Source organism: Lepidochelys kempii, chromosome 2, assembly GCF_965140265.1.
Source record: "Lepidochelys kempii isolate rLepKem1 chromosome 2, rLepKem1.hap2, whole genome shotgun sequence".
In the NCBI taxonomy this organism is placed as follows: Eukaryota; Metazoa; Chordata; order Testudines; family Cheloniidae; genus Lepidochelys; species Lepidochelys kempii.
Window position 1 is genome coordinate 167,898,571 of NC_133257.1, and position 27,767 is coordinate 167,926,337.

At 39.4% G+C, this 27,767-nt stretch overlaps 1 protein-coding gene across 9 annotated transcripts in view; it reads right to left on the bottom strand.

Annotated features, from left to right (window-relative positions):
• The window catches only part of IKZF1 (IKAROS family zinc finger 1), a 103,109-nt gene extending 83,908 nt beyond the window's left edge, over nt 1-19,201 (bottom strand). For 3 of the 9 annotated variants that reach the window (XM_073332720.1, XM_073332717.1, XM_073332716.1), the window contains exons 1-2: nt 18,921-19,201; nt 5,020-5,073 (exon numbers count right to left, since the gene is read on the bottom strand). In XM_073332720.1, coding sequence (XP_073188821.1) covers nt 5,020-5,073; nt 18,921-19,071 — 205 coding nt within the window. In that variant the 5' untranslated portion in view covers nt 19,072-19,201. The remainder of the gene's footprint in view (nt 1-5,019; nt 5,074-18,920) is intronic. The other 6 variants (XM_073332721.1, XM_073332719.1, XM_073332718.1 and 3 more) reach the window with 3 other exon arrangements.
• Nucleotides 19,202-27,767: the final 8,566 nt, after the last annotated feature.

Sequence of the window (27,767 nt, forward strand, 5' to 3'; positions counted from 1 at the left end):
ATGGATATGGATTACTGCTTGTTTAGTTTTACTAAAGAATGGGGCCAGACACCCAACTGGTGTAAATCAGTGGACCTCATTTACACAAGCTGAAGATCAAACACATGACTTTGTTTGAGGAAACTCTACTTTGCAAACTTTGCTTTAATAACTCTTGTCACAGAAGTTTGGGATTTCTTCCCACTGCACATGACAGCACAATCCTTGTATACAAAAAGACTGGGTAAAAATAATAGTTTTTAAATGGCTATGTATGATTTTTCTCTTGGATTCCAGATCATGATCTTCTTATTTCATGCCTTAACTACATCTAAATTGTTACACCCTGATAAATTCACTACTGCATGGCAATCTTACAGATTTGCAATCTCACTAAAATGTCTTGCAGATGAATTTAAAAATGGAAAAGGGGGGGGGGGGAAGAAACAGTTCATTTAATTTCTTACAGGCATGTCCAGAATAACAACAGATGTAAGGGATGCAGTTGTAAAGCTCGTAGTGAGCACTGGGACCATTTGTTAAAATGTCACAAAATCATCGAAGTCCCACCCATTTACTTCATTCTTATACATAGTTTTGCTCAAAAGTGTGTGAAACACACACACACAGGGCAGTCTAGCATCTAGGTGTAAATTCTGTTTTTGAAAAAAACAGCCTTAAAACATGCCCTTGTTTATAAAAAGCTTTAGAGGGAAAGCACAGGACTTTTGGGAAATCTGAAGTCTATTCCTGGCTTTGCCACTGAGTCATTTGGTGACCTTGGGTAAGTCACTTAAGCCAAAAATTTTAAACTTGGATGCCTAAAATCAGGCACCCAAATCCATATTTAGAATTGTAGCATTAGGGCCCAACCCTGCAAGTTGTTTATTTTGCAGACTGAAGGTCCTCAAACTCTTTGTACTTCAGTTTCTCCATCTGTATCATGGGAATGATAGCACTGACTACCAAACAGGAGTTTTGGGAAGCTTACGGAACCAATCCAAGAATGTTCTGAGCATTTTTTACTCCCAGCGAAGCCAATGGGCACAGAGCTGGCTCAGCACCTCCACACAATTTTTTGACGCCTCAGAGGTTCAGGCCAGAAAGGTGCTTTAGAAGCACTCAGTATTATTAAAAGTAAAACAGTGAATGTCTTCTTTTAGAAATACTGGATCTTTACTTTTCTAGAAACTAATATTAGCTAAAGGCTTCTGAAGCTTTAGGGTTATTTTGAGTAGTAACTCTATGGTCACAAGTACTCTGTTTCTTTTTACACAGTAATGCAAGAAGAAAGAAATAAGATTGTCTTGACTGAAGACTAGAAACCTAATTCTCCTTTCACTTATGTCACTTTTTAACTGGTGTAAAGTCCCTGAGATTGATTAAATTACTCCCAATTTACACTGGTTTAAGAAAAGAATCAGACCCAGTGACTGGAGCTAAATGCAGCTAAGCTGATTTACACGAGCTGAGGCTCTAGCCTGCCATGTCAAAAGTAAAACCTTCTTCCCTGTTTTCTCATCAACTGGCAAAAGTGGAGAACTACAAATGGTGATTCCTTGGGGAGATCTTTGTGTGATAGTGGTGAAAACATTCACACTGGTTTTTCATTCTCCCTCAACTGTTAGACCCAATCTAGAACTAAAAAAAACAGCAGGATAAACACTGCTAGTTAAGTGAGATATTATCTGTGTTTTCTGATTCTTTTGTATGGGCACCGGATACTGTTTGGTTAAATGTATGTCAGCTCTCTCTTCATTTCAGAACTGCAACTGCTTGCCTCACGAAATGTCACTTTCAGGAGAGAAAAAAAGGGTGAACTCTGAGCTTATCAAAGAGCATTTTGGTTCCTTTAGGAGCTAGCAGTGACCGAATTCCAAGAAGCGGGAACATTTGTGTTGCAAACACAAAGGGCCTGACTCTGATCTCACTTATGCCCATTTTATGCGGTGTTGACCTGATTCTCCACTGATACACCTTGTGTCAGTTACAGCTATGCAAGTAAATGGCTTCCAAATGCTACCATTCTGATTTGACAGGGCTCTTACACCTACTTCACTCAGTATAAATAACTATACCAGGCGAAAGGCAGTGGTACATCTTGCCCATTGGCTCAGATTTTACAGTGGGGCTGAGGAGCACTAAGCACAGTGCAGGAGAAGAGTATCAAGGTAATTTACAGCTGCAGTTATGACCCCTCAGGCCGAGGGCCAAGCTTGTCCCCAACATATTACAGAAGACTTGCCCTGCAATTACGTCCCTGGAAGCATACCAATAGAGCATGATTCCCTTCATCCCATGCCTACTGGCCAGCAGAGCTAGCCAGCCTTATGGGAAGGAAATAAGAAACACCCCTTAAAGGGGTTTAAGCAGCATGCAACTGGTCCTGTGAGCTCCAAAGAGCATTCTGCCCCCCTGCTCCCAAGTTGCTCGTCATGGCAGGAAAACCAGGCCATGCTACTGTACACAGCATCACATACACAATAATATCAGATGGAAAAATAAGGTATTGAAATGATTTATTGAATCAGCAGTTGACCTATGGATGATGTCACCATCAACATCAGAATACTTTACTGTATTAATGAGGGCTCAGTCAAGAACCTGTAGGAATTAATCCACTAGTCTGTTGTTTTTGGAATAACGCGTGCACACACAGCTCAGATCACAAATGAAAGCAAGCGTAAGCTATTCTGTGGCCATTTGATCACATCACAAACACAACTAACTGTTCAGCAGAACAGTCTCTGCTCCGAGGGAGCCCAAGAGTAAAAAGATCAATGGGTCACTGGCACAGCAGAGTGGGGAGGTTTACGCAGGGCATTTGCTGTGGGCAGATTATATCAGGGAGCTAAAATTCACCTCAGAGTCCACTTTTTTTAAGAAAGGAAAATCACCTCCAAAGAATCTGACTTATTGTCACCTAGGGATGCTGCAGAAATACTAGAAGTGGTACCAATCCTTCAGCATTTGGAGAGCTGGAAGCACTTAGAAATACTACTGAGTTCCCTTCAAATCTTCCCCCTCAAGGAAAGAGGCAGACAGTGTCGCCTCCTAACCCAGGAGTCAAAGCAGCCTCCCGTCCCCTGGAGACCTAGCCTACCATACTGCTCCTCCTCACAGCAGCATACCTTGTATGGGGGTGATGCTGCCTCTGACCAACCATTGCAAGAGGGAGCAGATGTGGAGTTCAAGTTAATGCTATTTTAAGCACCATAACATTGGGTGTGGATATCCACTGGGACATGTGCTGCCATAGAGGCAGAGAAAGATGCAACTGTCTCCAACCCCCTGAAACCCAGCAGAGCCCAATCCCGATGAGGCACCCGTGTATGGGATTCTGCCCCACACACAATCACTGAATTTGAACACAACTAAAAGCTCTAGTTTAAACAGATCCTAATAATTTTGTCTGTATAAGGAATACAGGATCTGTGTTCCACTGATTTTCCTGTTGAGCAGTGTATGTGTCAAACTATACACAGATAGCAAGTTTTTAATTATTTCAATATGCAATAAAACTTTGAAGCTCAATATATTTAGTTATAATGTAAAAAATGATGATGATGATGATTTGGGGGAAATCAACAAACCCATACAGAATAGCTGAAAATTTTCTGTTGAAAAGTATGATGGAAAATGGGTTTGGGTTTTTTGTTTTGGTCAAAACAGAAAGTTCCATGGGACACATCCATTTTATTTTAAACTTATCAAGTTTTCATCTAAAAAAATTTTAAAAAAAAAAAAAAGTTTTTTTTTTCCTGATGAAAACTCAAAAAGATTTCTAAAAACCTAAATTTATATATGTATAAATTTAGTTTTCTAGAAATCTTTTTGTATATATACACACACAAAATTTAGTTCTGCATATTATATATATATATATAAAACATTTACTTTTTCATTTTTCCTTCAAAAATAGATGAAAATTATATTTACAGTTTTCATCTAATTTCTTGAATGAAAAAATGCCCTGACCAGTTCTATGGTCCAAGCCATTTTATGATCACATACAGCTGGTCTTTAGGTACTGATCCTCCAAAGACTTATGCACATGTTTAATTTTAACTGTGACAGTTGTCCGTTAAAGTGAACCACCTGCTTAAGTGTCTGCAGGATGGAGGCCTCAATGAACAAAGGTGGTCTGTTTTAGACAGCATACTAAGAGTGAAAACTGAAAGTCATTTGCCATTGCTGTTGTCAAATATTAATTACAGAACCTATGGAGAGGGCAAACTATATGGCTCCTTGAGACTAGCGATGAAGCACAAAAGTATTAAGAATAATATTATCTTGATAATTATATTTCCAGACTTGCCAAGGGACCAGTCCTATCCCCAATGAAGTCAATAATAAAACTCCCAATGGGAGAAATGCAAGAAGCCAAGGGGCTGTAGAATCCTAATCATGATATTCACAGGGCAAATTTTAGAGGCCTAACTCTTCCAAGCAACACTTAAACATTCTTTCAAAGCATTGACACCTTGGAATAAAAGAGTTCTGACCCTTAAAGTCTAATGCTATTGGTGCTATGGCTTTTACTATCTACCCAGATATTTATTTATCCAGTCTTTATTTCTTAAGCCAAATAGAGTTATAAAAGATTTGGGCAGGGGGTGAGAGAGATTTCAAAAACCTACTTGGTGAGCAATTTTTTTAATTAATATTTTCCCCTCATGACTGAAGTTTATTTGTCCTGAAACTGGCATGTACCAGTCAATCTTTTATCTGTCCCCCAGTCCCCCGAAAATACCCCACAACGTGCGTCTGACCATGCTTCAAGGAAATACTAATGTAGGTTTAATGCAAAACTACTTATATTTTCCTTGGCTTCTTTAATTATAAAGTTCCTTTTAAAAAAGCCTATGCACTACTAGGTTTGATATTAAGTGATACCATTAATTATGCCCTGCTTTCCACTCTGGCATTACAAAAGATCCAAAGCAATTATAATGACAATAACAACAACACTGCACTCTGGTACAGAGATTAACAGGAATTCAGGATTTTCATCATAGATGTATTCTTTAAGGATCTCACCTGAAACTTGGGACATATCTTGAGCCTCATCTGTTTCCATTTTCCTCAAGTAATCTAAGAAAGAGAGGAAGAGCATTAAGTTAATGTGAAATACAAAAAACAAGACAAAAAGCGTGGGGTGGGGGGAAAGAAAAATCCTTTGCTATTTAACTATGAGATTATCTCGCAAGAATAATGTATTTTTCTCTTTATTTTCCTCCCTGCATACCTGGGTAACAGACTGGCACAGACCTTGATCCTTTTTAAAACAGCATTACAAAGATTTATAAAAATATCATTACAAGCACAGGAGGACCAAATTTGTTATTTATTGTTAATTTCCTACTGCATAATAACCCAAAATGCAAACTGACTGCAACAAAATTAAGCAGAAAATTAAATGGCCCTGGGTCATTGTAGGCACAGAATTCATTCTCTTGGTTGATCCATAGTTATGTTCTTTCTAATTTACTGAGCATGCATCGATGAACCTTGAGTCAGCTTGGTGACACGCGTACAATCAGCAATCAAAAAACGAAGCAATTTGCTGAAGAATGTCTCATTTACCCAGGCAGGGCTGCATATCTGAGCAGCAACCGCCACTACCTCCATTAATAATGAATACACCTCAAGCAGTGGCAGATGGGCAAAACAGCAGCTTCAGTCTTTGGCCCTCAGTCTTTCAGGAGCCCTGGCTTCAGACCACATCAGTTTTCTTCTACACAGGGAGAAGTAAAGCTCCCTAAAATAGCAAAACAAGCCCAGGAGACAAAGGGAACCCAGGCCTTCCTGTTTTGCTGACAGATGGCTGGCTCCACAGATTGGTAACAAATACTGGGAAGCTACTGCCCTTCTGTTGCAACACATAATGTTCTGAGAGTAAGTTGCGAGTGACCACAAACTCTGGGGAGAAGCACGCTGAGGGTTAGTGGGTAGAAATAAAATTAAAATTTTCACTTGGAGCACAAGCCTACAAGTCTGAAGTCTCAAGTGCCTATGGTGGACATCTGGTAGTGCCTTGGATAATAAATGGCTTACTAGAGCAGGTATTCCCAGCACAACCTGATACTAAACTTTCAGCATGGTGCTGGCAACTCAGGTAACCTTAGGAGAAAAACGTTCTTTAACCTGTAAACTCTGTCTACTACAAGGCTTTGGGCCATGTCCTCATCTAATGTAAACTGTCATAGCTTCTTTGACTTCAATGGAACTATGACAGTTTACACCAGCTGAGAATCTGGCTCCTTTGACGTCATTGCATTCAAGGCACCACCACCAATCTAGTTTTCTGGAATCAGAAAGGTGGCAATGGAAACCTATTTCTATGAAAGAGTTAGAAACAGAGGAAGACAGTGGTTGCGTTACTGTACAAAGAGTTATAACACTAGTCTGATGTTTGGGGCAAGTGTACAACATCCATTCTTCTCAAATCCTCAAACATCTCTTTTTCTGAATGAAAGAAAAGAAAGAAAGAAAGAAAGAAACAATCAGTACTGTTGGGGATAGTAACGTGATACCAAATAAATGGCAGAGGAAAGGCTTGTAACAGCAGTAGTCCTATTTAATTCTCCAATTAATGTTATGGACTTCCCAGGCAAGTCTCAGAACCCACACAGTGCACCTCAGATCTAACAGTCTGCTCTTCAGACACATGCAAGTCTCCCTTTCATGTCAATGGAAGCTTTGTGCACAAGGAAGATCCCAGTATCAGCGGGCACATCTGCTGTGTGGATTTAAGAGCAGACTTTTACCCTCCGCATTTTGCTACCATGCCTTCAAATGCCACCAGGCATTCCACCCACTGCATAACTGCCCTAATGCTACTCAACATACCAGAACGTTTTGTTTTGCTTTATTTCAGTCCCAAATTTTAGTCCCACCCAAAACAATTTGTAAAAAATCACTGCCTAAAATAGATTGTAGCTTTGCAAAACACAAAAAGCTTCCTCCCACCCAACAATTTACATCAACTTCTATGGGACAGAAGAGATTTCAATTTGTCCATTTTTTTAATAAAGATAGGCTGTATTTCCCACTGACTACTTATCTTGAGGGAGGGGAAATCCAGCATCATCTTCTAATTGTAACCTGTTCAGTTACTGGAAATGTGGTATGTACTGGTAGGTGGGACTGTACAAAAGCCCAGTCTCCATATACACACTCCCTTAGTTCTCCTGCAAGGGTCACTGAACACAAATGAAGGAAGAGACATTCCTAAGCATCTCTTGGTGCCTTAGATGATCATCCAGCTGTTTGATTAACATACAGTTTCATTGTGTCATGGTGAACTCCAGCCAAACAAAAACTCAAGAAAATATTTACAATGGTAGGGAATCCTATACATTAATTAACCAGTGTCTCTAGAATAATTAGAAAATGCTTCAAGGTCTATTTCCAGGGCTTCAGAGAAGACAAAGCAAAATATGGGGGGTTTCTTCTTCCTCAATAAATCCATTAAGGATGGTCTCTTCAGCAGAAAAGGATATTTGAATATGAACGTTTCTATTTTATTATTCCCATAATTACCCTCCTTTACCATGACAAACCATACAACCCCAACGTTTCTGCAGTATACCAAGTACTGAATCATTCCTACTCTCCCAACGCATGCTCCTTTTTGCCTTTTAGCTGAAGTCAGACATGGAGTTAAATTTGCAAAGGCTTCCCCTTTCTAAATGCGGGGAGGTCCCCTGGTTTAGATAGGAGAGGACTGGTGTCTGAGTGTTCTTGAGGAGAGATCCTCCACTCTGCCACATGCCTCTCCTGGGTCTGTGAAAGCCTAGATTTGCTCACCTTCAGTACATTCTCTCAGGCTCACTTCTTTCCCCAGGCTTTTTTGGGGGGACAAGAGATTGATTAGGGTTTTGGAATGAGTGGATGGGCAATATATTAGTTTGGTTGGGAAAGAAGAAGGAATGTCTTTTTTGAAATGGTCTTTTGGACCTCATAACTAGTCTTATGTGTGTTCAGCACCCACAGCATTGATCATTCAATAAATGTAAATTCATTATATTAAAGCAGGTGATGCCTAATTTGATGGGGGGAAAATACTAGTGTAATGCTAGTGTCTTCAGATTGTAGGTACCAGTGAAATCCCAACCAATTCCAACGAAAGTTTTAGGTTTACCAGGGACACATGACTGGACCCATATCTAAGTGCTGGGACAATACGTTTTTTGTAACCCTGCACTGGTACAAAGGTTTTTAAATCCTTACCTAGGCATAATCTCCCATTGGGCCAAATTTTTGTGTAATGAGAGCACTACCTGTTCAAGTGACTTTGACATGGGTATATGTGTGAGTAAGAACTGATGACCTGATCTTGCTTCCATTGAAATCAATGGGAGCTTTGCTATAGACTTCAAGGGGAGCAGGATATAGTCCTAAGTAAGGACACTAGGATTCCCCCCACCAAAGTTACAATTTAAGACTGGATTTTGAATGTTATCACAGGTGGACACAAAAGGATTTCTGCAGAAGTGTATACGGCATGAGACATTGGGGGAAAGCACTATTATTTAGTAAAAGGAAAAACATTAACAACCAACCCCTTGCAAATTTTCATAATAATTTTAAACTCAAATTCACTATAGGCACAAGTGTGTGCAATTTCACTGCCTTCTACACAGTTGCCCCTGCTTATGCCAACAGTGAATGTAAGCCAACGTTTTTAAACGTAAGTCCACATTTAGGCACCCAAATAAGGAGCCATTAACTTCAATGGGAGGTGCAGGTGCTCAGCACCTCTGGAAATTCTGGCCTCTTTTATTTAGGTGCCTAAATATGGATTTAAGTGTTTGCGCCATTACAGAAAATATTTACAAAGCTCCCTTTAAAATATTATATAGTTTCTTCAAATCTCCTTAGAAATTGAATTCAAACCAATACATTTTCCTCTTAATAATCTAGAGACTTGATTGCAAAAATTAATTATAATGCTTTTGAAAACAAAATGTTGTAAATCTTTGGGTTGTGACATTATTAATCCTCGAGAAACACACACTAAAATGGAAGGACTATATTGGTCCTGTTTTACACAAAATGATGCTTTAAATAAGAAAACAATTTATATGCACACAAATACACAGAATCTGTACAGGGTACCATCTGGTCAAATCCTGTGTATGCAGACATGCACATGATTTCTTTTCCTCTTGTCAACTCCTCTCTACAGCTCTGCCTATGCACTGTTCATGGCAAATGCACATGCGCATGCCAGCCACATCATGTTTAAGTGTAATACATGCACAATTTTGAATGTGTTCACATGGAACACTTAACCTTTCATAGTCTGAAGAAAAGTTGAGTGGGTCAAGCTTTGCCTTCAGTTACTCCCATGCAACACCATTCAAATTCAGCTGAGTTGCACTGCTGTTAGTGAGAGGAGAATGTGACCCAATACGCGCATTCTAAACTCCAAGCTATTTTTTCCCCACCTAACGATCAAAACAGGCCAGATTAAGTGTTCACATCAATTGCAATTCATTGCAGTAGGGTTATATCAATGATGAATTTGGGCCCAAAAGTTAATGGGGTCCTTTAGGCTGCTGTTAGGGGGAAGAAATCTCTATAAAGGTTAATTTTTCTAACTCAGGATGTTGCCCTTCAAAATGCACCAAACTTGTTTTCTGCAAACGGAGTGTTGGTGTATTATTTCATCTCCTATTTTTCAATGAAAATTTAAAAGTAAACCATACACATTAAAGCATAGCATTTATAAAGTGCTTTATACATTCAAAATGATGTACAAGCATGAGAGCTCAGGCCTGCATCCTCCGCAACCAAAACTTCCACTGAAACCAATGGGACTTTGGAGTGTGAAGAGACTCCAGATAAGGCCTATTGCCTAATCAACCCCAACGTACTATCCCAATCCTGCTACATTTCCACATTCTTTGGTTTAAGCACTTGGGTAGTGACTTCAATGGGACAACCCACATGCCTATGTTAAGTACATACATGTTTGCAGGATCAAGGCTTATAACAACACACTGTAGGCTCGGTCCTAATCTCAAATACACTGATGAAAATTTGGAGTAACACTATTGACTTCAGTGCAGTTACTTTGGACTTACACCAGCACACCTGAGATCAGAATCTGGCCCTCTGTTTATATAGTTCTTCTTATTTGATTTTGTGAAGTATGAATAGGGCCCAGGTAACTACATTACACTCCTCGCTACTTGTTTCCTACCCAATTTGTGGGATTTTTAAGTCCCAATACCTAAGTGGAAAGGTCTCAGAGATGCACAACTAAACTACCACATAGCCAGTGATACTGCTCTCTCAGATTATGTGCACAATTAAAGGGTAAGAGCTTTAAAAGTGTATAAGGGAGTCAGAAGAACAAGTACTATTTACAATTAGTCTTGTGCTCCTAACTGCCTTAGGCACTTTTGAAAATCCCACCCAAAATGCATACAGCACACATGATGGCTGAACAGGGACTCTTCCATTGCTATGACCATGGACTAATAGGTCTATTCTAAAAAAACCCATAACCCTCCCCAACAAAGCCATACAGAGTAAGGGCTGATTTTGCAACCCTCATTTACACAAATAGTAAACAGAACTCATTTGAGTTAGAATTGCAGGACCTGGCCTTAAATGATTACTGATGTTATTATAGTGAGTCTCCTTTTTTGTGGTCTTTGAAATATAAGTCTCAGTGGCTCTTGATCAGACAGGATACAACATAAAAAATGCATCTCACATGAGTCGTAGCTTCAACAATACAGAGAGAGGTCAAACTCGATAAAGCCAACCCAGATAGCTTCCTGGCAAACCTGGTACCATCAAAGAATATACCATTCAAAGTATTTGAAAGTGTATGTATATTAATAGCATGACTAAGCGAGGAGTGGCATGTACGGGTCCCAATTAATGAAAAAAGTCAACCGTTGCAAGCATCTGCATAACTGCAGTGTAGCTGTATCTTTAACTGCATCAAACGGTTTCAAACTGCAGAATGTTACTGAGATAATTCCCTCAAATCTGCTAGAGCTGAGGTTTGGACCAAAGGCCATGGAGAGATGATGAACTAACAAAGTGGAAAAACCCTGTAAAAGTATTTATCCTTCTATTTTTTTAAAAAATGCATCTACTGTCGATGAGGTCATTTTGTTTTAAGGGACCCTTTACTGCCAAATTAGGTAGATGAAGAGGAAGGAAAAAGAAGGAAGGTTATTAAGTTTTGTAAAATGTAGCATATTCTGAATCAACTGAGAAGGATGCGGTGGAAATACTTGTAGAAAATTGCTAGAAACCTGTAAACTAGTTTTAATTAAAAGTGTTCAATATCTCTACAAGCAGATGATAATTAACTTTATCACTGTAATTTAATAAAGTAGACTTCACAATCTCTGTGAATGACGCTACTTTTGAACCATTTTAATTCTATTTTAATTTCCTCCCCATCACACTACTCAATATAAATAGTAACTCAGAAGAAAAATAAAGGGCCCCTTCTCAAGACAGAAAATTGAGCATCACATTATGGATTTCGGTATGTTTCCAATAACAGTTAAAAATACCTTCACTGCTATTAAGAGACTCTATAAAAAGAAGAAGTTTAAAACAAAGATCAATCGTTCCCTCTCACCATCACAATTTCTCTTCTACCCAGTTTACAGTCAACATTTTCCAAAAAATCGAGGGAGGAGTTTATTTAATGCAGTCATTTTTCTACTCCTAGCAGGGGTAAATTCTGGTTAACTATGGGAATTGACAAAACAATTATAAACGTACAGTCAAAATACAATTGAGAGTTTCTGTCTATAAAATGAGGAAAGCACTGTAATTCAAGACATGAGAGTTAAAAAAAAGAACTCTGCTAAAAGCACAGATTCAAAATATTAATATATATATGGCACTTGTAAAATTAATCTCCATGTTAGTGAACAATTGCGAGGGTCTGAAAAAAGTTGAAACAAACATCCTATATAATTCTCAGTTCTTTTGGAATTTATTGTAAGAGCACTGCAGATGGTGTTTTTTAAAAGGTACCTACATTCCATATATAATCTTACTCGCTTTCTATAAGATTTCAGTTCTATCTCTATTGCAGTATATTACGAAGGGAAGGAATACATATCTTCCCTTTTTAGTCACTTTGTATACAAATTCTTGCAATTTTCAGATATCCCTACCTGAGCCAAAGCAAAAATTTAAAAGGATCTTCCAAATGTTTAGATTGCAACCTGATTCATTTAAAAAAAAATTGCTTTGCACAATGAGAAAAATAAAGAGACAATTTTCCTAATTGAGGCCATGCTTTACTAATTCATTGAACTCCGACTCCTTTCTTCATTAAGCCAAATAAAATCAAGATCATACAGAAGAGACTCATGCCTCCATCAAATAAACAAACCGAGTAAAAAAGTCAGGAGTGTAAATTAAGGCACTGACTCTACCTTCGAACAAAGCACACTATCCAAGAGCCAAATTCTGCTCTAGGACGTTCTTGCACACTGCCTCTCAAGTCAGGGGGAACATCCCATACAGAACTGAATTTGTATGTATTACTTTAAAAACACAGAAATGTTTATTACAGCAAATCTAGCAAAACAGTTGAGAGAAAGGGACATTTTTATATTTGATGGAACTTTTATTACCAAATACCCCAGGCCATATATTGACGTAAGAATCAGCAGTCAATTTAGTTTGTGAAAATGACAAGGGGGTTTAGTACCTATACCCATGATTGTGGAATTACTTCCTAATTTCTCTTCACAGTGTTCAAATTGCTTAAGATGATAAAGGGGCATTATTAGCTTGGAACAGTATATTATATGTGAGGAGGAGGGGGTTTCCTACAGTTAAAAATAACTCCTAAAAATTACTATAACTGAAATAAATTAACAAATTTCCCCCCCCCCTCCTCTGTTTCTTTCTTTTGGTTACTTTGTGTTTTGCAATACTTTGGACCCAAACCACTATTGATTATTCCAGTTTTACACTGCTGTCACTTCATTGTTTTAACTGTGGGTCTGGTGTACGGTATGTAGTCAGTTTCATGGTTACAATCTATCAGTCAGTCAGTGTCTCTTTTACTGAGAAGGCTAATGAAACATCAACCTGGGAATAGAAATGTTTTAAATTTTTTATTAAAAATATATCTTATTAAGCTAAAGGAACAGATGCTTCCCATTGCTTTTAAAATCATTAATATTTTAGATTATATTTTATTTAAATCACCCTGTGATGCCTCATGGAAAAATGCAATATGAATTCATTCTGTTGTATTGAAGCACACTCACAAGGTAAGCCCCCAGTCCTGCACTAACGCACACAACTTCCCAATGTGATGACTCTCTGAGTAAAGTTAAGAATATACATCAGTCTGCAGATTTGGGGCCTAGATTTGCACTCAACAGGTACAATTTGACTTGGTTACAGTCTACTCAGCTCAAAGTAGTGTCAATCACTACCCATTCCACAGCCTCTTCATGTTGAAACACTCAGAGCACAAAAGAGGGCATGGCTTAGGGGGAAAAGGTGTGGTTTATGGGTGTTGTGTTTTTTTTGCCCTTTTTTTTTTTAAGATGTACCACAGTCCATTCCACTCTCTGCAAAAATTCTCAGTTCTGTTCAAATTTAGGGCTCAATCCACATGTAAAACTCCTACTGACTTTAAATCATAATGATGCACACATGTAGGATTGAGGAGAGCAAGTCAAAGCTGACCTTGGTAGAGGCAACTTGCCCTCCGTAATCACTTCCGACTCATAGCCACTAGGGAGATACGACGGTATAGTTATTCATAACGTGCTGGAGGGGGCTTGGCGCATCCTCTTGTTAAAATTCACCACCAAACTGAAGGGTGATTTGGGGTAATTTCCTTGCCTCTGACAGGGTTCACAAACCTTTCTGGATATTGCTAAATCTTCCCTGCCACAGGCAAATGATTCTTTGGGGCTCATAAAAACACTTGAGAAGAGCAAGTGGTTTTGCCTTTGGGCTGCTTCACTAAGTGGCAGGGATTTTCAATATGTTTCCCAGAGAATCAAACACCCAGGCAGACATTATTTGTTTTTAAGCGTATTCATTGTCCACATTTCAAATGACACAACATATACCCCATATTTTTCTAAACAGTTTAGTTGTCCAGGGATGTTGCCTTCTCCCCGTTTAAGATTATAAAATGGAAAATTATTAGATTCACAACCCCCCCTCTGTATGATCACATGCTTCCCTGGAACACAGGGTTTTGTCACAGAAATTATCAAAATGGAAATTTTGTGGGAACCCCTTAAAATATTAGCAGCACATCAGCACCTGCACATGTACAGCTGCTAACATCTTCTAAAGCCAATATTAAAATCAGCTCGACACGTTACTATTTATTTTAAATTTGGTTTAATTCTTCTACACTGTGTAGCAGGAAAAATTGTGACTTCAAAATGCATTCAAGTACATTGGTGCACATTAAGAAAACCTGACAAAATTAACTCTTGAGCCCAGTTCTGTAGTCCTTATAAATACGAGAATCCCACTGAAGTCTTCAGTGGAAGTTTTACCTACCAAAGAGATACAGGATTGGGTTGGATAAGTGACTTTAACACCTACTGGATTCTTTTTTTTAAAGTTTCCTAGCACAAACTGCCAACATAGGACATATAGTTTATTCAGTGTTTTGTCTTGTTCAAAGCATTTTCCTTACCTCTGGAATGTGCAAACAGTTGGTATAAGTATCTCTCAGTTCAAATACAAATATATCTGGAAAGGTTTGGTTTCAGAGTAGCAGCCGTGTTAGTCTGTATCTGCAAAAAGAAAAGGAGGACTTGTGGCACCTTCGAGACTAGCAAATTTATTTGAGTATAAGCTTTCGTGAGCTACAGCTCACTTCATCGGCTGCATGTAGCTCATGAAAGCCTATGCTCAAATAAATTTGTTAGTCTCTAAGGTGCCACAAGTATGCCTTTTCTTTTTGTGGAAAGGTTTGTGGCATCATTTTTGAGTTATCCAATTTATTTGATGAGCAATATGGATACAATCTTCTACCACTATTTTAAAATACCACAGGTTGATTCTCTTCCCCCACTTGACATTAGTGTAGCTACTCAGTGGAAGTAACGGGTGAACCAGGTTTTAGTCTTTAAAGCTCACAACAGAATAAAAAACTGCTTTATTAATATTGGAATGGGGATTGCTGCATTTTGTTATCATGCTGCACGTTGCGTGACTATCATACGCACACTTACACAACGAAGCATTCCACCAATCTGTGTCCAAAGTTAGCAATGGTATTTGACATGCCACCTAGGCTGTATCAGATGTATGACAGGTCTTGTGCTCCATTGCAATTTCTGCACATGCTACAAAATGCTGCAATTTACTTAGTGTTCTTCAGGATATGTGGCCACTCAGCAAAACATTATATGGAATAAAGAATGCACCAAGGAAAAACATTTAAGTTTCCACAATTATTATGAGCATATAGTGGAACAGGCAAGCATTTAAGCCCTGTAATTCATGTGCTGTGCCCTTCAACATCAGTGTTTGACCGGTAACAACAGTTAATTCTGGAGAAAATGTGCACTGTCTCCAAAATTTCACACTATGCCTGTGTCTCCAAAGCAGCTCCACTGGAAGAAAAATATTCAAGGTAGGTCCTGACTCCAGATATTAATGCATGAGAGGTGAAATCCTGGCTTCATTAAAGACAATGCCAAACTCCGACTGACTTCCACAGGGTCAGGATTTCACTCAAAAAGTGGGTTCTTAGATTATGAATTTTAACTTTAATTATTTTATATTTATATTCACATTTTCATTTACAACACTTGGTAGAAAAGAATTATTTAACTAAATGTTACCAATAAAAAGTTAACACAATTCCAAGATGCCCAAAAGTTAACATTTATTACAAGACTTTTAAACCTGGCCCCATCTCTGGGACTAGATATCACTAGAACAAGGAAGGATCGCATACAAAGTGATGTGTAGCTCTCCACAAGCTAGCCAAGTCTTCCCCCACCCAGTTCTGCTAATGAGGATTGTAGTTTCTAAAAGGAGAGTATGTCAGCAGAGACTCTGGGTGCACAGGGTTTTCATCCAATTTCTTGCGTCCATGAGCTGCTCTTTGAGAGGACAGAGATTTAGCACTTGGGCATTCAAGTTCGGTTCAGACTAAAAGTTCAAGTGCTCAATGCAGGATCAAGTGTTATGGGTTTTTTTTTTCCCCTTTCTAACTTTATGAACATAGACATGGGTCTGAAATGAACATATTTCTCTTTTTGATGTACACTCATGATTTAAAAACAAAACAAATCATGTAAATGGACAATTTATATTCGAAAAGCAGCTCCAACATGAAAGAAGTAATTACTTTTCAAGAAGTGTTGCACATTTTGGTGCATTCCATATCAGCCGAATGAGCAGGAATACCAGGCCTAAAGTAAGCTCATATACAATACTGTAGTCATGGATTTTTTTTCTGTCTTTTTCTTAATTTTTCTACATTAAAAAACAAAACGTATTCCCACTTCTTTTTTAAAATAATTTTCAAGTGGCTTGTAAAATCAACAGAGGCAATGAAATTTCAATTTAAGACTGCCACTCCATCCTTAATTCACATTTTGTCTAGACACTGCAGCAGAAGTGCTTCATGAACTCCTCACATTAGATCCCTGAAATACAAGGGCATAAAGAGGGAAGTTGAGGGCAAGTTGAGAGTGGCAACCTAACTCATGTAATTTCCTTGTTTTAACTGATGCAAGACAAACTTTTTAGTTTATTTGACAGGTTTTGGGTGGGGAAGTGGGGATTAAATGTAATATTTTAACTTTTCATCTTTATATTTTAATGATTGTTTATTGTATCCAATTTTAATTAGGGTGTAATCCTGCATGAGTTACAATCCACATGAGCAGTCCACTGATGTTAATGCATGTGTATGTGAGAGTTTGCAGAATCTGGTCCTTAGTTTGTCTTTTACTTTTAAAATGAACTAATTGTTACAAAACTTGCAAAGGTGGAAGTAGTCATGAACACATGAAACAAATAAAATCTCTCTTGTAGGCTACTCTTTTTGGTGTTTTTTCCAAGGATTGTAAAACAGTGGATGCATCTGGATACAACCTATGTGACATCCAACTACTGACATGTTTGTCCAACTATGGACAAAATAGAATTGGAGAGTCCTCAGTCTTGTTTCTGTTCTCCATCTTTACCCTTGCCCTTCTGAAAATTCCAATTCCATTAATGTGTGTAAATACCAAGCACGCTCATTTATACATTTCAAAAAAAAAAGTGCATTATTTTCCTCCCAAATTATTTGCTATGCTTGATCAGTAGACCATACCATTTTAAAAACTATTACATTCTACAAAACACCGGTTTCATACTAAGGGCTTGAGATTATAAACTGTATTAGGATAGTAGTTTTAAGAGTTATCTGTAAACAGAAAATAACCACAATACTATCAAGGATCTTAACTCTCAAAATCCTAAGAGGATGCCTTGTACAATGCAGGACAGTCTTGCTGTACTTTGTGGAACATTGTCCCAAAGTAAGACATTTCTTTAAATTTAAATTAAAAAAAAGAAAAACAAAATTAGAAGCTTCTTTATAAATGACATCTGAAGTGTGAAGTTGTTTTTATACTAATTTTTTGAAAGTGACTACAGGGCAAAACAGTCACTTATGGAAATAACAAGTTGTGCTGTGTGGTGAGAAAGAACAAATCTTCAACTGAGAGAGCCTACACCACAATGAACAAAACAATGAAGATGGTTCCTTCCTTATAGCCAGATCTCCAAATAAATATATTCTGCTCATCTCACAAGTCCCTGATGGTTTATGCAATCCCCACTGCCTTCTTTCTGTAATTTACAGGGGCAAACTATTTGAATTTCAGCTTTGAATGAACTTAGGTGCTGAGGGTGATCCACAGACACTGAAGCATGCTCCTGAGAGGGGATTATGTTTTTACTGTCCCCTTACTTTCCTCACCCTCCTGATTTTTTTTAAAAATAACGAATAATTGTTTTAAAATATCTCACTGGTTTTGCCTATTTCTAAAAACTTTAGGGAATAATTCAAAAGTATCTTGGCTCTTTTTTGCAATCTACATTTCAATACATTTATTTCCTACTAGCATGCGTAGTCAGGATAAGAAGGAACATTGGTAACATTAATTTAAAAAATAAGAGAGAGAGAGAACCAGCTTGTTTAGTCTCTGTAATCTCCCAGTTTTCTTTCACAACTTCCTGAAATTACTCAACTCACACTGTTCCCTATTTCTTTCAAATAAAACAAAACACGCGAGCCTTCCTTGTATTAGTTTGAGGTTTTCTTGTGTATTTCCCTGGAATTTACACTATACACACAGAGAAATCCCAGGGACTCCTCAGGATCTCATCTAAAACTACCTGTTTCTGAAGAGGAGGAGGTTAGGATCCATGGGTGGGGGGGGGGGGAAGAAGCGGATCCGCTTTTAGCAGGGCAAATATAGAATAATAATGCAAACAAGCAAATATTCATTGCTAAAGCACCACGAAAGAAACGGCCCATCCTTATCTAGGCACCTGCAAATGACAAATTTCCCCCTTGTCCGCGGCTTGTGACCATCCTATGATCCCAGAACGCAAGACCACCAGGATAGGACACCAGCGCTGGCCCCTAACAAACATTAGCAGGGCTCTCCTGCCCTAAGCAGAAAAGTTAGCTCCCCACCGTTCGCACCATCCACACTCACCCCTGGCCCCCTCTTCTCAGCAAAGTTTGTCCTCTCCTCCCCCGACCCCCTCCCCCCCCCCACACACACACAAAAAAAAGTTTGCAGCACAGCGAAGTGCTCAGACAGGTGCCAGCCCCGGCTCCTCGCAGCCCAGCAAAAGGCAGCACAGGGCGAGCAGCAAGGCAACGCCGAAGGAGACCAGCCCTGCCAAGCACAGCCGCTGCCCCCCTAGTACGGTACCTGCTCTGGCCGGGGCTGGCTGCAGACAGTTCTCCCAGTCCTCTCCAGCTCCATGTGCCGCGGCTCCTCCTCGCAGCAGAGCCGCGGCAGGAGGCAGCTCCGCTCTCAGTCCCTCCCCTCTCCACTCCACTTCCTCATTCCAATGCAACATGACTGCAGCCGGCCAGCTCCAGCGGGCATCTCGCTCCCGCTAAGCTCCCCCGCGCCCTGCAGAGCAGTTCATTTTAAGGCGAGCCCAGCAGCCCCGAAGAGCGCAGGAGACTCGCGGAGGCTGTCAGAGGAGGGCAACACCCTCTTTTCTCACCGAGCCTCTTCTGCACCAGGACGCTGCCCTGCGGGACCGGGCTTCTCCTTGACCCACCTGTTAACCCTTCCTGCGCTGCAGGATGAGCCAGCCCTCTCCTCTTTTATGCACAACACTGGCTTTCTCCCCAGGGGCTGGTCAGCCTCGGGACCTTGAACTTAAGCCTCGTAAAAGTGCCCCATTGGGGATGGGTACCCAATGACCACTTGCGGTAGAATAAAATAATTTAACGCCCTGTGGAAAAACCATCCTGAAAGTTAGGCAGAAAAGCAACTCACCTGCCCTTGCTGTCATGATATTTTACTTGGCCAGCAAAGAAAAATGCAACCCCGACAAATAGAATTTAGCAAGGGTATTATAAAGCGTACACAAGCTAGCGAGGTACACAAAGTGGGCCAGGTTCTGATCCAGATTAACTCAGTGTGAATCTCGAATAACTCCCCTGATGTCCCTAGAATTATTCAGGAGTTACACTGATATACATCAGAATCTGACCTGCTGTAAATTCTTCAAAATCTCCAATTATGTATTATTTTCAGTGTCCTGTAGTAATTAAACAGGTGAGCTAACACACACTATCAATTCAAATTCAGCCTCTGAGTAGTGTGGCCATAGTTGAGGTTAGAAAGAAAGGATGGTCCTTACACTAACAGCCCAATCAGTCAAACTGTAAGGACATGGGTACTGTTCAGATAAACACATGCATCAAATATTTGCAGGATCAGAACTTAAATGACTTGTCCAAGGTCATGCATAAAATGTACAGCAGAGTTAGGTATTGAACCCATATCGCCTGAATTTCAATCCAGGGCCCCATTGGTTCAATGGAATTACTCACACAACTAATATTAATATTAAACATGCATAATTGTTTGCAGGAGTGGAACCTTAGTGTCTCTCTGCTTCAGTTCCCAATCTGTAAAATGAGGATAATACTACAACCTTTTCCCATCCTGTCTTGTCTATTTTTGCCCTCATCCTACAAAGACATAAGTATGCGAATAACTTTGTATATGTGAGCTGTACCTTTGACTTAATGGGGCTACTCTGAGGCGTAAAGATAAGCGTGTGTGTAAGTATTTACAGGATTGGGATTTTAGATTATAATCTCTTTGGAACAAGATTTGTCTCTTACCGTGTATTTGTATAGTTCCCAGAACAATGGGTCCCTGATCTTAGCTGAGGTCTCCAGACACTACCATAATACAAATAATAAATAATAATAATAAAGTTGTAGCCAAGGGTCCCATCCTAAAATCAAGTGTCAATCTCCTCTCCCTGCAGGAAACTTTGCACAAATGAATTGATATGGACTATACAGACGAGGACATCTGAATATTATATTTGTTACGCCTGAGAGGCCAGAAGGGACCATTGTGATGATCTGGTCTGACCTCCTGTACAACACAAGCCATAGAACTTCCCCAAAATAATTCCTAGAGGCTATCTTTTTAAAAAAATCCAATCTTGATTTAAATATTGCCTCTGATGCAGAATCCACCATGACCATTGGTAAACTGTTCCAACAGGGTTAATTACCCTCACTGTTAAAAAAAATTATGCTTTATTTCCAGTCTGAATGTGTCTATCTTCAGTTTCTAGCCACTGGATCACGTTACACTGTTCTCTACTAGATTGAAGAGCCCATCATCAAATATTTGTTCCCCATGTAGGTACTTACAGAATATAGACTGTAATCAAGTCACCCCTTAACTTTCTCTGTGTTAAGCTAAATTGATTGAACTCTTTGAGTCTAATCACTATAAGGCATGTTTTCTAATCCTTTAATCATTCTCATGGCTCTTCTCTGAACCCTCTCTAATTTATCAACATCCTTCTTGACATGTGGACAACAGAACTAGTCACAGTATTCCAGCAGCAGTTGCATCAGTGTCAAATACAGAGGTAAAATAACCTCTCTGTTCCTACTCAAGATTCCCCTATTTATGCATTCCAGGACTGCATTAGCCCTTTTTGCCCCAACATTTCACTGGGAGCTCATACTCAGCTGATGATCCACCATGAATGTCAATATCTTTTTCAGAGTCATTGCTTCCTAGGATAGAGTCCCCCATCCTGTAAGTATGGCTACATTCTTTGTTCCTAAATGTATACATTTACCGGTATTAAAATGCATATTGTTTCCTTGCACCCAGTTTACCAAGGGATCCAGATCACACTGTATGAGTGACCTGTCCTCTTCATTATTTATCACTCCCCCAATTTTCGTGTCAACTGTAAACTTTATCAGTGATGATTTCCTGTTTCCTTCCAGGTCTTTGTTAAAAATCTTAAATAGTGATGACCAAGAACCATTCCCTGAAGGAAACTAGAAACACACCACTCAATGATAATTCCCCATTTACAGTTACATTTCGAGACCTAGCAGTTAGACATCTTTTAATCCAATTAATGTATACCATACTCATTTTATATCAGTCTAGATTTTTAATAAAAATATCACGTGGTACCGAGTCAAACACTTTAGGGAAACGTAAGAAGGGAAATGTACCTGATGTATGCCATACTTTAGAAACTGTGATTTGTCACTAGAGAACAAGAAAGTTTTCAGTCTTTCCCATTATCAATCCGTTTTCAGGGATTTATAAATGGATCATACAGATTTACTAGGGGCGGGAACTAATCTCAGTTACACTGGAGCACGTCGATTTGGTTCAGTGCAACTGCATGTGTGTAAATGAAAGGAATACTTGGCTCTGTGTGTCAAGATCTCACCCCTGCATTAAAAAGAAAATACGACCATGCCCTTTGATAGTGCCTTTCATCCAAGGAACCCAAAGAGCTTTACTAGAAATAATTCAGCTTCATGCTAGGCCAGTGAGGCAGGAAAACATGCACAGGGAGCACTTCACTCACCAGAGGGATGGAAAGTGGAAGCTGGTTAGTAGTACCCAGAGGCTCTCTGCTACAAAAAATGAGTTTGGATATTGTGACATAAGAGTTATGCTTTCGGAGCTCCTCTAAGTCACAGCTACTTCATTATTTTTAAATGAAATTTTGCAGGGCAGTGGTTCATAGAGTGGACTAGTTTGTTTGTCCTGGAAGGGAAACCATATTTGCAAAAAAAAAAAAAATTAAGTGCATTTCACAACATACATGCTGTGATTTCTCCGTGAAAAGTTGATAAGGCGTTGTAAGGTCAGACTCCACCAACCGTACACGTCAGAGCTATTTTACCATTTTTGAATCAGATCTTGCAAGATGCTGAGTGCCCTCTACAAGGCAGTCTCAGCTGAGGGCGATCCACAAGTCGCCGGAGATCCTCAGTACTTCTCAGAGTGCCCAGGTAGGGCCTAATGCTACAGTTCTTCCTCCAGTGGGAATCCTGTGACTGCAGTGGGAATTTTGCATAAGTAAAAAAACCTGTCAGATCAGCCCTCTGGTTTAACGGATCTTTAACCTATGAACAAAAGAAACATCTGTGCAATAACAAACATTATGTGGAACACATGCAGATCTAGTGATCTGCACTTCCTGGAGAATGTCAAAATAGCTGTTTATCAGTGTGGAATCTGCCGACAGCTTCTTCAGCACCAAAGTTATTCCAAATTGTGGGAGATCCACAGATCTGAGAGCAAAAGTGCGCAATATTTGTGCATATATAGAATTAAGATTGTGGAACACAATTGATCATACTAAATGCTTAATCAGTTTTAGGGAGATTTTCAAGTGCACAATGGTAATTGGACACTTAGCTGCCATTTGTGCCTTTGAAAATTCTCTCCTTTATTATTACTGTACTAGTATGTGGAGGGCTCAGCTAGGTCAGTATCTCCATGGCCTCTGGTGCTACACAAAGCTACATAAAATGACAACTCCTGCCCCAAGTGTTCACAGTTTAAGGCTTCAGTCCTACAAAGAGAATCACCAACGTGCACCCCTGCACTCACCTGGTTCTCTTTGCCTAGAAGACAAGACATAACAGGCAGATGAAACAAACAACTGGACAAGGGGAAAAGAAGGTGGGGAAAAACAAAATTAAGGGGATAAGAATCTGTTCTCTTGGAATGGTAATGGAATTACTGATCTGCTGCACTCTAGCTGATATAGAGAACAAACCTATTTTGTGTTTCAGATAATCAGAGGTAAAGGCTGTTTTCATCAAGTTGATTCCTGACTGACAGATGTTTCACTATTTACATGTTTGTAATGACTCATTGTCAACCATCCAGCAGTTTCATTGGCTGACATAACCGGCAGGTAACATAAGACCTTTACAGGTGACTCTGTACGGTGATACTAACAGACAATAATGTAGGGAAGCAGTACACAGAAAAAACAACGGCTTCATGTTACATCTTATAAAAAGTAGTGTGTGGCACATGAATGGTAAATTTAATATGCCGTAGTACAAATATTGTACATTCTGTAAATAGGAATGAATCTGAGAGGAAATATTCTTGTGCAACATTGTTAGGAGCTTTCCCCAGTGGAACTGACAGCAAGGAGAAATCTCTTCAGACCACCTCTCCCAAAGACAGAGAAGTTCTTCAAGGATGTTCCTAGCAATGAATTAGGCAGTTAGAGGACGAATGCCTTTATTTCATCAATTGTTGTGGTACTTTATATCAACTGCAACCCAATTATTTAATGGCTCAGAACTTTTGAATTTACAAAAAAGAGTGAGCCCCTCTTTTATAGAGACCTGACACGTCTTCCTTCTTAGCATCTCCAAAGTCCATCCTTTCCTTTCTATCCTCACAGTGAAATCTCTCATTCAGGCTCTTTATATCCTGACTTGACAGCAGCAGCTTCATCCCTGGCCTCCCGAAAGCACATATTGCTCCTGTTCAATACTTACAAAATGCAGCCACTAAAGTCCTCTCCTTTTCCCATCAAATTGTTCATGTCACTCCCCTCTTTGTTCCCTATCTACTATTGCATCATATTCAAACTAGTGATCACCTTCTTCAATCTCCCTTGCCCTACTTATTCCTTTTTCTCAAGCTTCATCACCCTTTCCATTCCTCCAGTGTTCCCACCCATGTCTACCCATTTATCAGTCTCCATGTCCTCTTCCCTGCAACCCCTCTGTGCACTGACTGACCTCCCAGAACTCACCCACAAGGACCCTACCCTCTCTATTTTTAGTCCCCCATAAAAACCTGTTTTTTCATGCTGTCTATAGTGAATCTTTTTATATATATTTAGGAAATCCTTTTCGATACCCTTACCTGTGTCTACCATAGTCTGTGAGCTCCTGAGGCAGAGACCAGCCTTTCTTGAATGTCTGGAAAGCTCCCAGCACATTGTGGGCACTACCTTAAACAAATAGTTATAATAATAAGAGCAGATGTGGGTGTTTTTTAATTTGTGTCAGAGCGGTATGAAAATTAGCCCTTTGCACATGCTGTTCCTAAAATGGAGAGAGGTAAACAAGGCCAATAACAGAAAGATGGGTTATTTTAGAGATATTGCTTATTTGCCCTGACACTTCAGATGAGACAACAGAAGGACTAAGTGAGACAGCATTGGCTAAGTGAGCATCTCAGATCTAGTGTAACATACACATAATGGGTCAGATTTATACCAACGTAACTCAGATCAGGTTTTGGCTCTGTATCCATATGCATAAACCGTGCAATTAAATTGCAAATATAATTAAAGTACTAAAATTCCATACATATTATTACTGATTTCCTCACTCACCTTTTGTATTTATTTGACCATTGTAAGGTTTTTATTAATAGGATCTTACTTTTACAAAATGAAAAAATACTATTCAGAAGATAGGAAGGGAACATAACAGTGCTGAATATGACTGAAGAAATATTTTCTTGCATTAGGGATTGCCACATTATCTGACTCATCATGACTGACAAAGTGAAGTGGAGGTTATGTCAGATAATGTCTAAGGAATTAATATTTTTGTAACAGCAAACTCCCCATGATTTATACATATTATACATATTTAGGAATTGTAGTGTGGTTAAAATATGTTTTCTTTATATTTTTGCTTTATTAAAATATATTTTAACTAGCTTGGTTAAAAATTTGTACACTATAGAAAAGGGAAATTTGGGGTGTGCAAGAAAAGGAGGGTCAGACTCATGGGTTGTCTATGCTTATATTATTTCAATGGGTAAAATACCTTTCCTTCTAAAATTTGCCACTAAGAATTTTCATCTCAGGACCAAGCATAACCAGATACAATTTGAATCCACGATTGCTGGTCAACATTCTAAACTGTCACCTCCTAACTCACCTGTGTAATTCTTAGTCTGACCACGCTTGCAGACTAACCAACCTGTTGGCCAGATGACTGATCATCGTAACTGTAGTGTAGCTAGGCCTTCTTGGAATCAGGGACCCGATTACTGTTCCATTTTGTAAGGAAGGCATATTATTACTTATATTATGGTAGTGCCAAAAAGCCCCAGTCAGTATCAGGGTCCCATCAGTCTAGGTACTGTGAACACACAGAAATAGAATCATAGAATCATAGAACTGGAAGGGACCTTGAGAGGTCTTCTAGTCCAGCCCCCTGCACTCAGCGCAGGACTAAGTATTATCTAGACCACCCCTGACAGATGTTTGTCCAACCTGCTCTTAAAAATCCCCGATGATGGAGATTCTACCACCTCCCCAGGCAATTTATTCCAGTGCTTAACCACTCTGACAGTTAGGAAGTTTTTCGTAATGTCCAACCTAAACCTCCCTTGCTTCAGTTTAAGCCCATTGCTTCTTGTCCTATCCTCAGAGGTTAAGAAGAACAATTTTTCTCCCTCCTCCTTGTAACAACCTTTTATGTACTTGAAAACTGTTATGTTCCCTCTCAGTCTTCTTTTCTCCAGACTAAACAAACCCAATGTTTTCAATCTTCTCTCATAGGTCGTGTTTTCTAGACCTTTAATCATTTTTGTTGCTCTTCTCTGGACTCTCTCCAATTTGTCCACATCTTTCCTGAAATGTGGTGCCCAGAACTGGACCAGCTGAGGCCGAATCAGCACGGAGTAGAGCAGAAGAATTACTTTTCGTGTCTTACTTACAATACTCCTGCTAATACATCCCAGAATGATGTTTGCTTTTTTTGCAACCACATTACACCGTTGACTCATATTTAGCTTGTGATACATTGTGAGCCCCAGATCCCTTTCCACAGTACTCCTTCCTAGGCAGTCATTTCCCATTTTGTATGTGTGCAACTGATTGTTCCTTCCTAACTGGAGTACTTTGCATTTGTCCTTATTGAATTTCATCCTGTTTAGCTCAGACCATTTATCCAGTTTGTCCAGATCATTTTGAATTTTAATCCTATCCTCCAAAGCATGAGCAACCCCTCCCAGCTTGGTATTGTCCACAAACGTTATAAGTGTACTCTCTATACCATTATCTAAATCATTGATGAAGATATTGAACAGAACCAGACCCAGAATCGATGCCTGTGGGACCCCACACATTATGTCCTTCCAGCATGACTGTGAACCACTGATAACTACTCTCAGGGAACAATTTTCCAACCAGTTATGCACCCACCTTATAGTAGGTCCATCTAGTTTGTATTTCCCTACTTTGTTTATGATAGACTTAGTCCTAGACCCAGGGAACTTGCAATCTCTTTAGGCAATGCTGATAAGATCCTATCTAGCAAAATGCAACTGTGTTGTATCCAGGTCAGGAGACAGCCATGATATAATCAGGTCCCCTGACCTGCTTATAATTGTAAGGTAGATGGGGGAAAATAGGCTTTTAAAATACTCAGCAAAACAGAAAACATTGTCAAGCATGTCTATGATCAGAAGACTCCAGGTGCAGCAGACAAGGAATCTGTTTTTGATGTTAATAAAATTTGAGGTTGTAGGACCCCATATCTCATTTCAAAGGGCCAGTAACAATTACTCTGGATATATAACCATGAAGTTAGAATTTTCTGAAATGTAACTGAAATCAAAATCCCAAACCTATGGCCTACTGAAAATAGTTTCGTGGCTGTTTGCAGGGTTCAAATGATATATAATATCAAATGATAATATAATTTGTGTATCAGTTTTACTTAGTTGAGCTTATACAGATAATGGGCTAAATTCTACTTTCTACCCAGAGTCACTGTCCTCCGCAGCAGGATGTGATTTATTGCCCTGTACACTTGGAGTAATACAGCCCCAACAGTGGATTTCCAGACTCCAAATTGATTTGCAACTGACCAATAGCAGTCTGGATTCGCCAGCTTCCATATAGCGATTGCAACACGCTTCTCTACCAAAAGGGTAGACCTTATTCTGGTGTCTTTGCACCGCAGGCCGGGGGCCGGCTCAGCACATAGCTCCATGAAGGTTCTTTACGCATCCTAAAGTTCTGTACTCATTGGTCGTAATCCCACATCTGCATGACAATGCGATCCCACCAATCAGTGCTTGTTTTCCTAGCCCAAAAGCGACCCTCTACCATATGCAGCTGCTCTGTGAATGCCAAAACACTGATAAGTTGCTGCTGTCCATATCAAACTCGGGTGCCTGCGATTCATCCTTTGTTAGTAGCTTTGCGAGTAACTCTGTTGCCATACGCAATGTTCTCAAGACAGT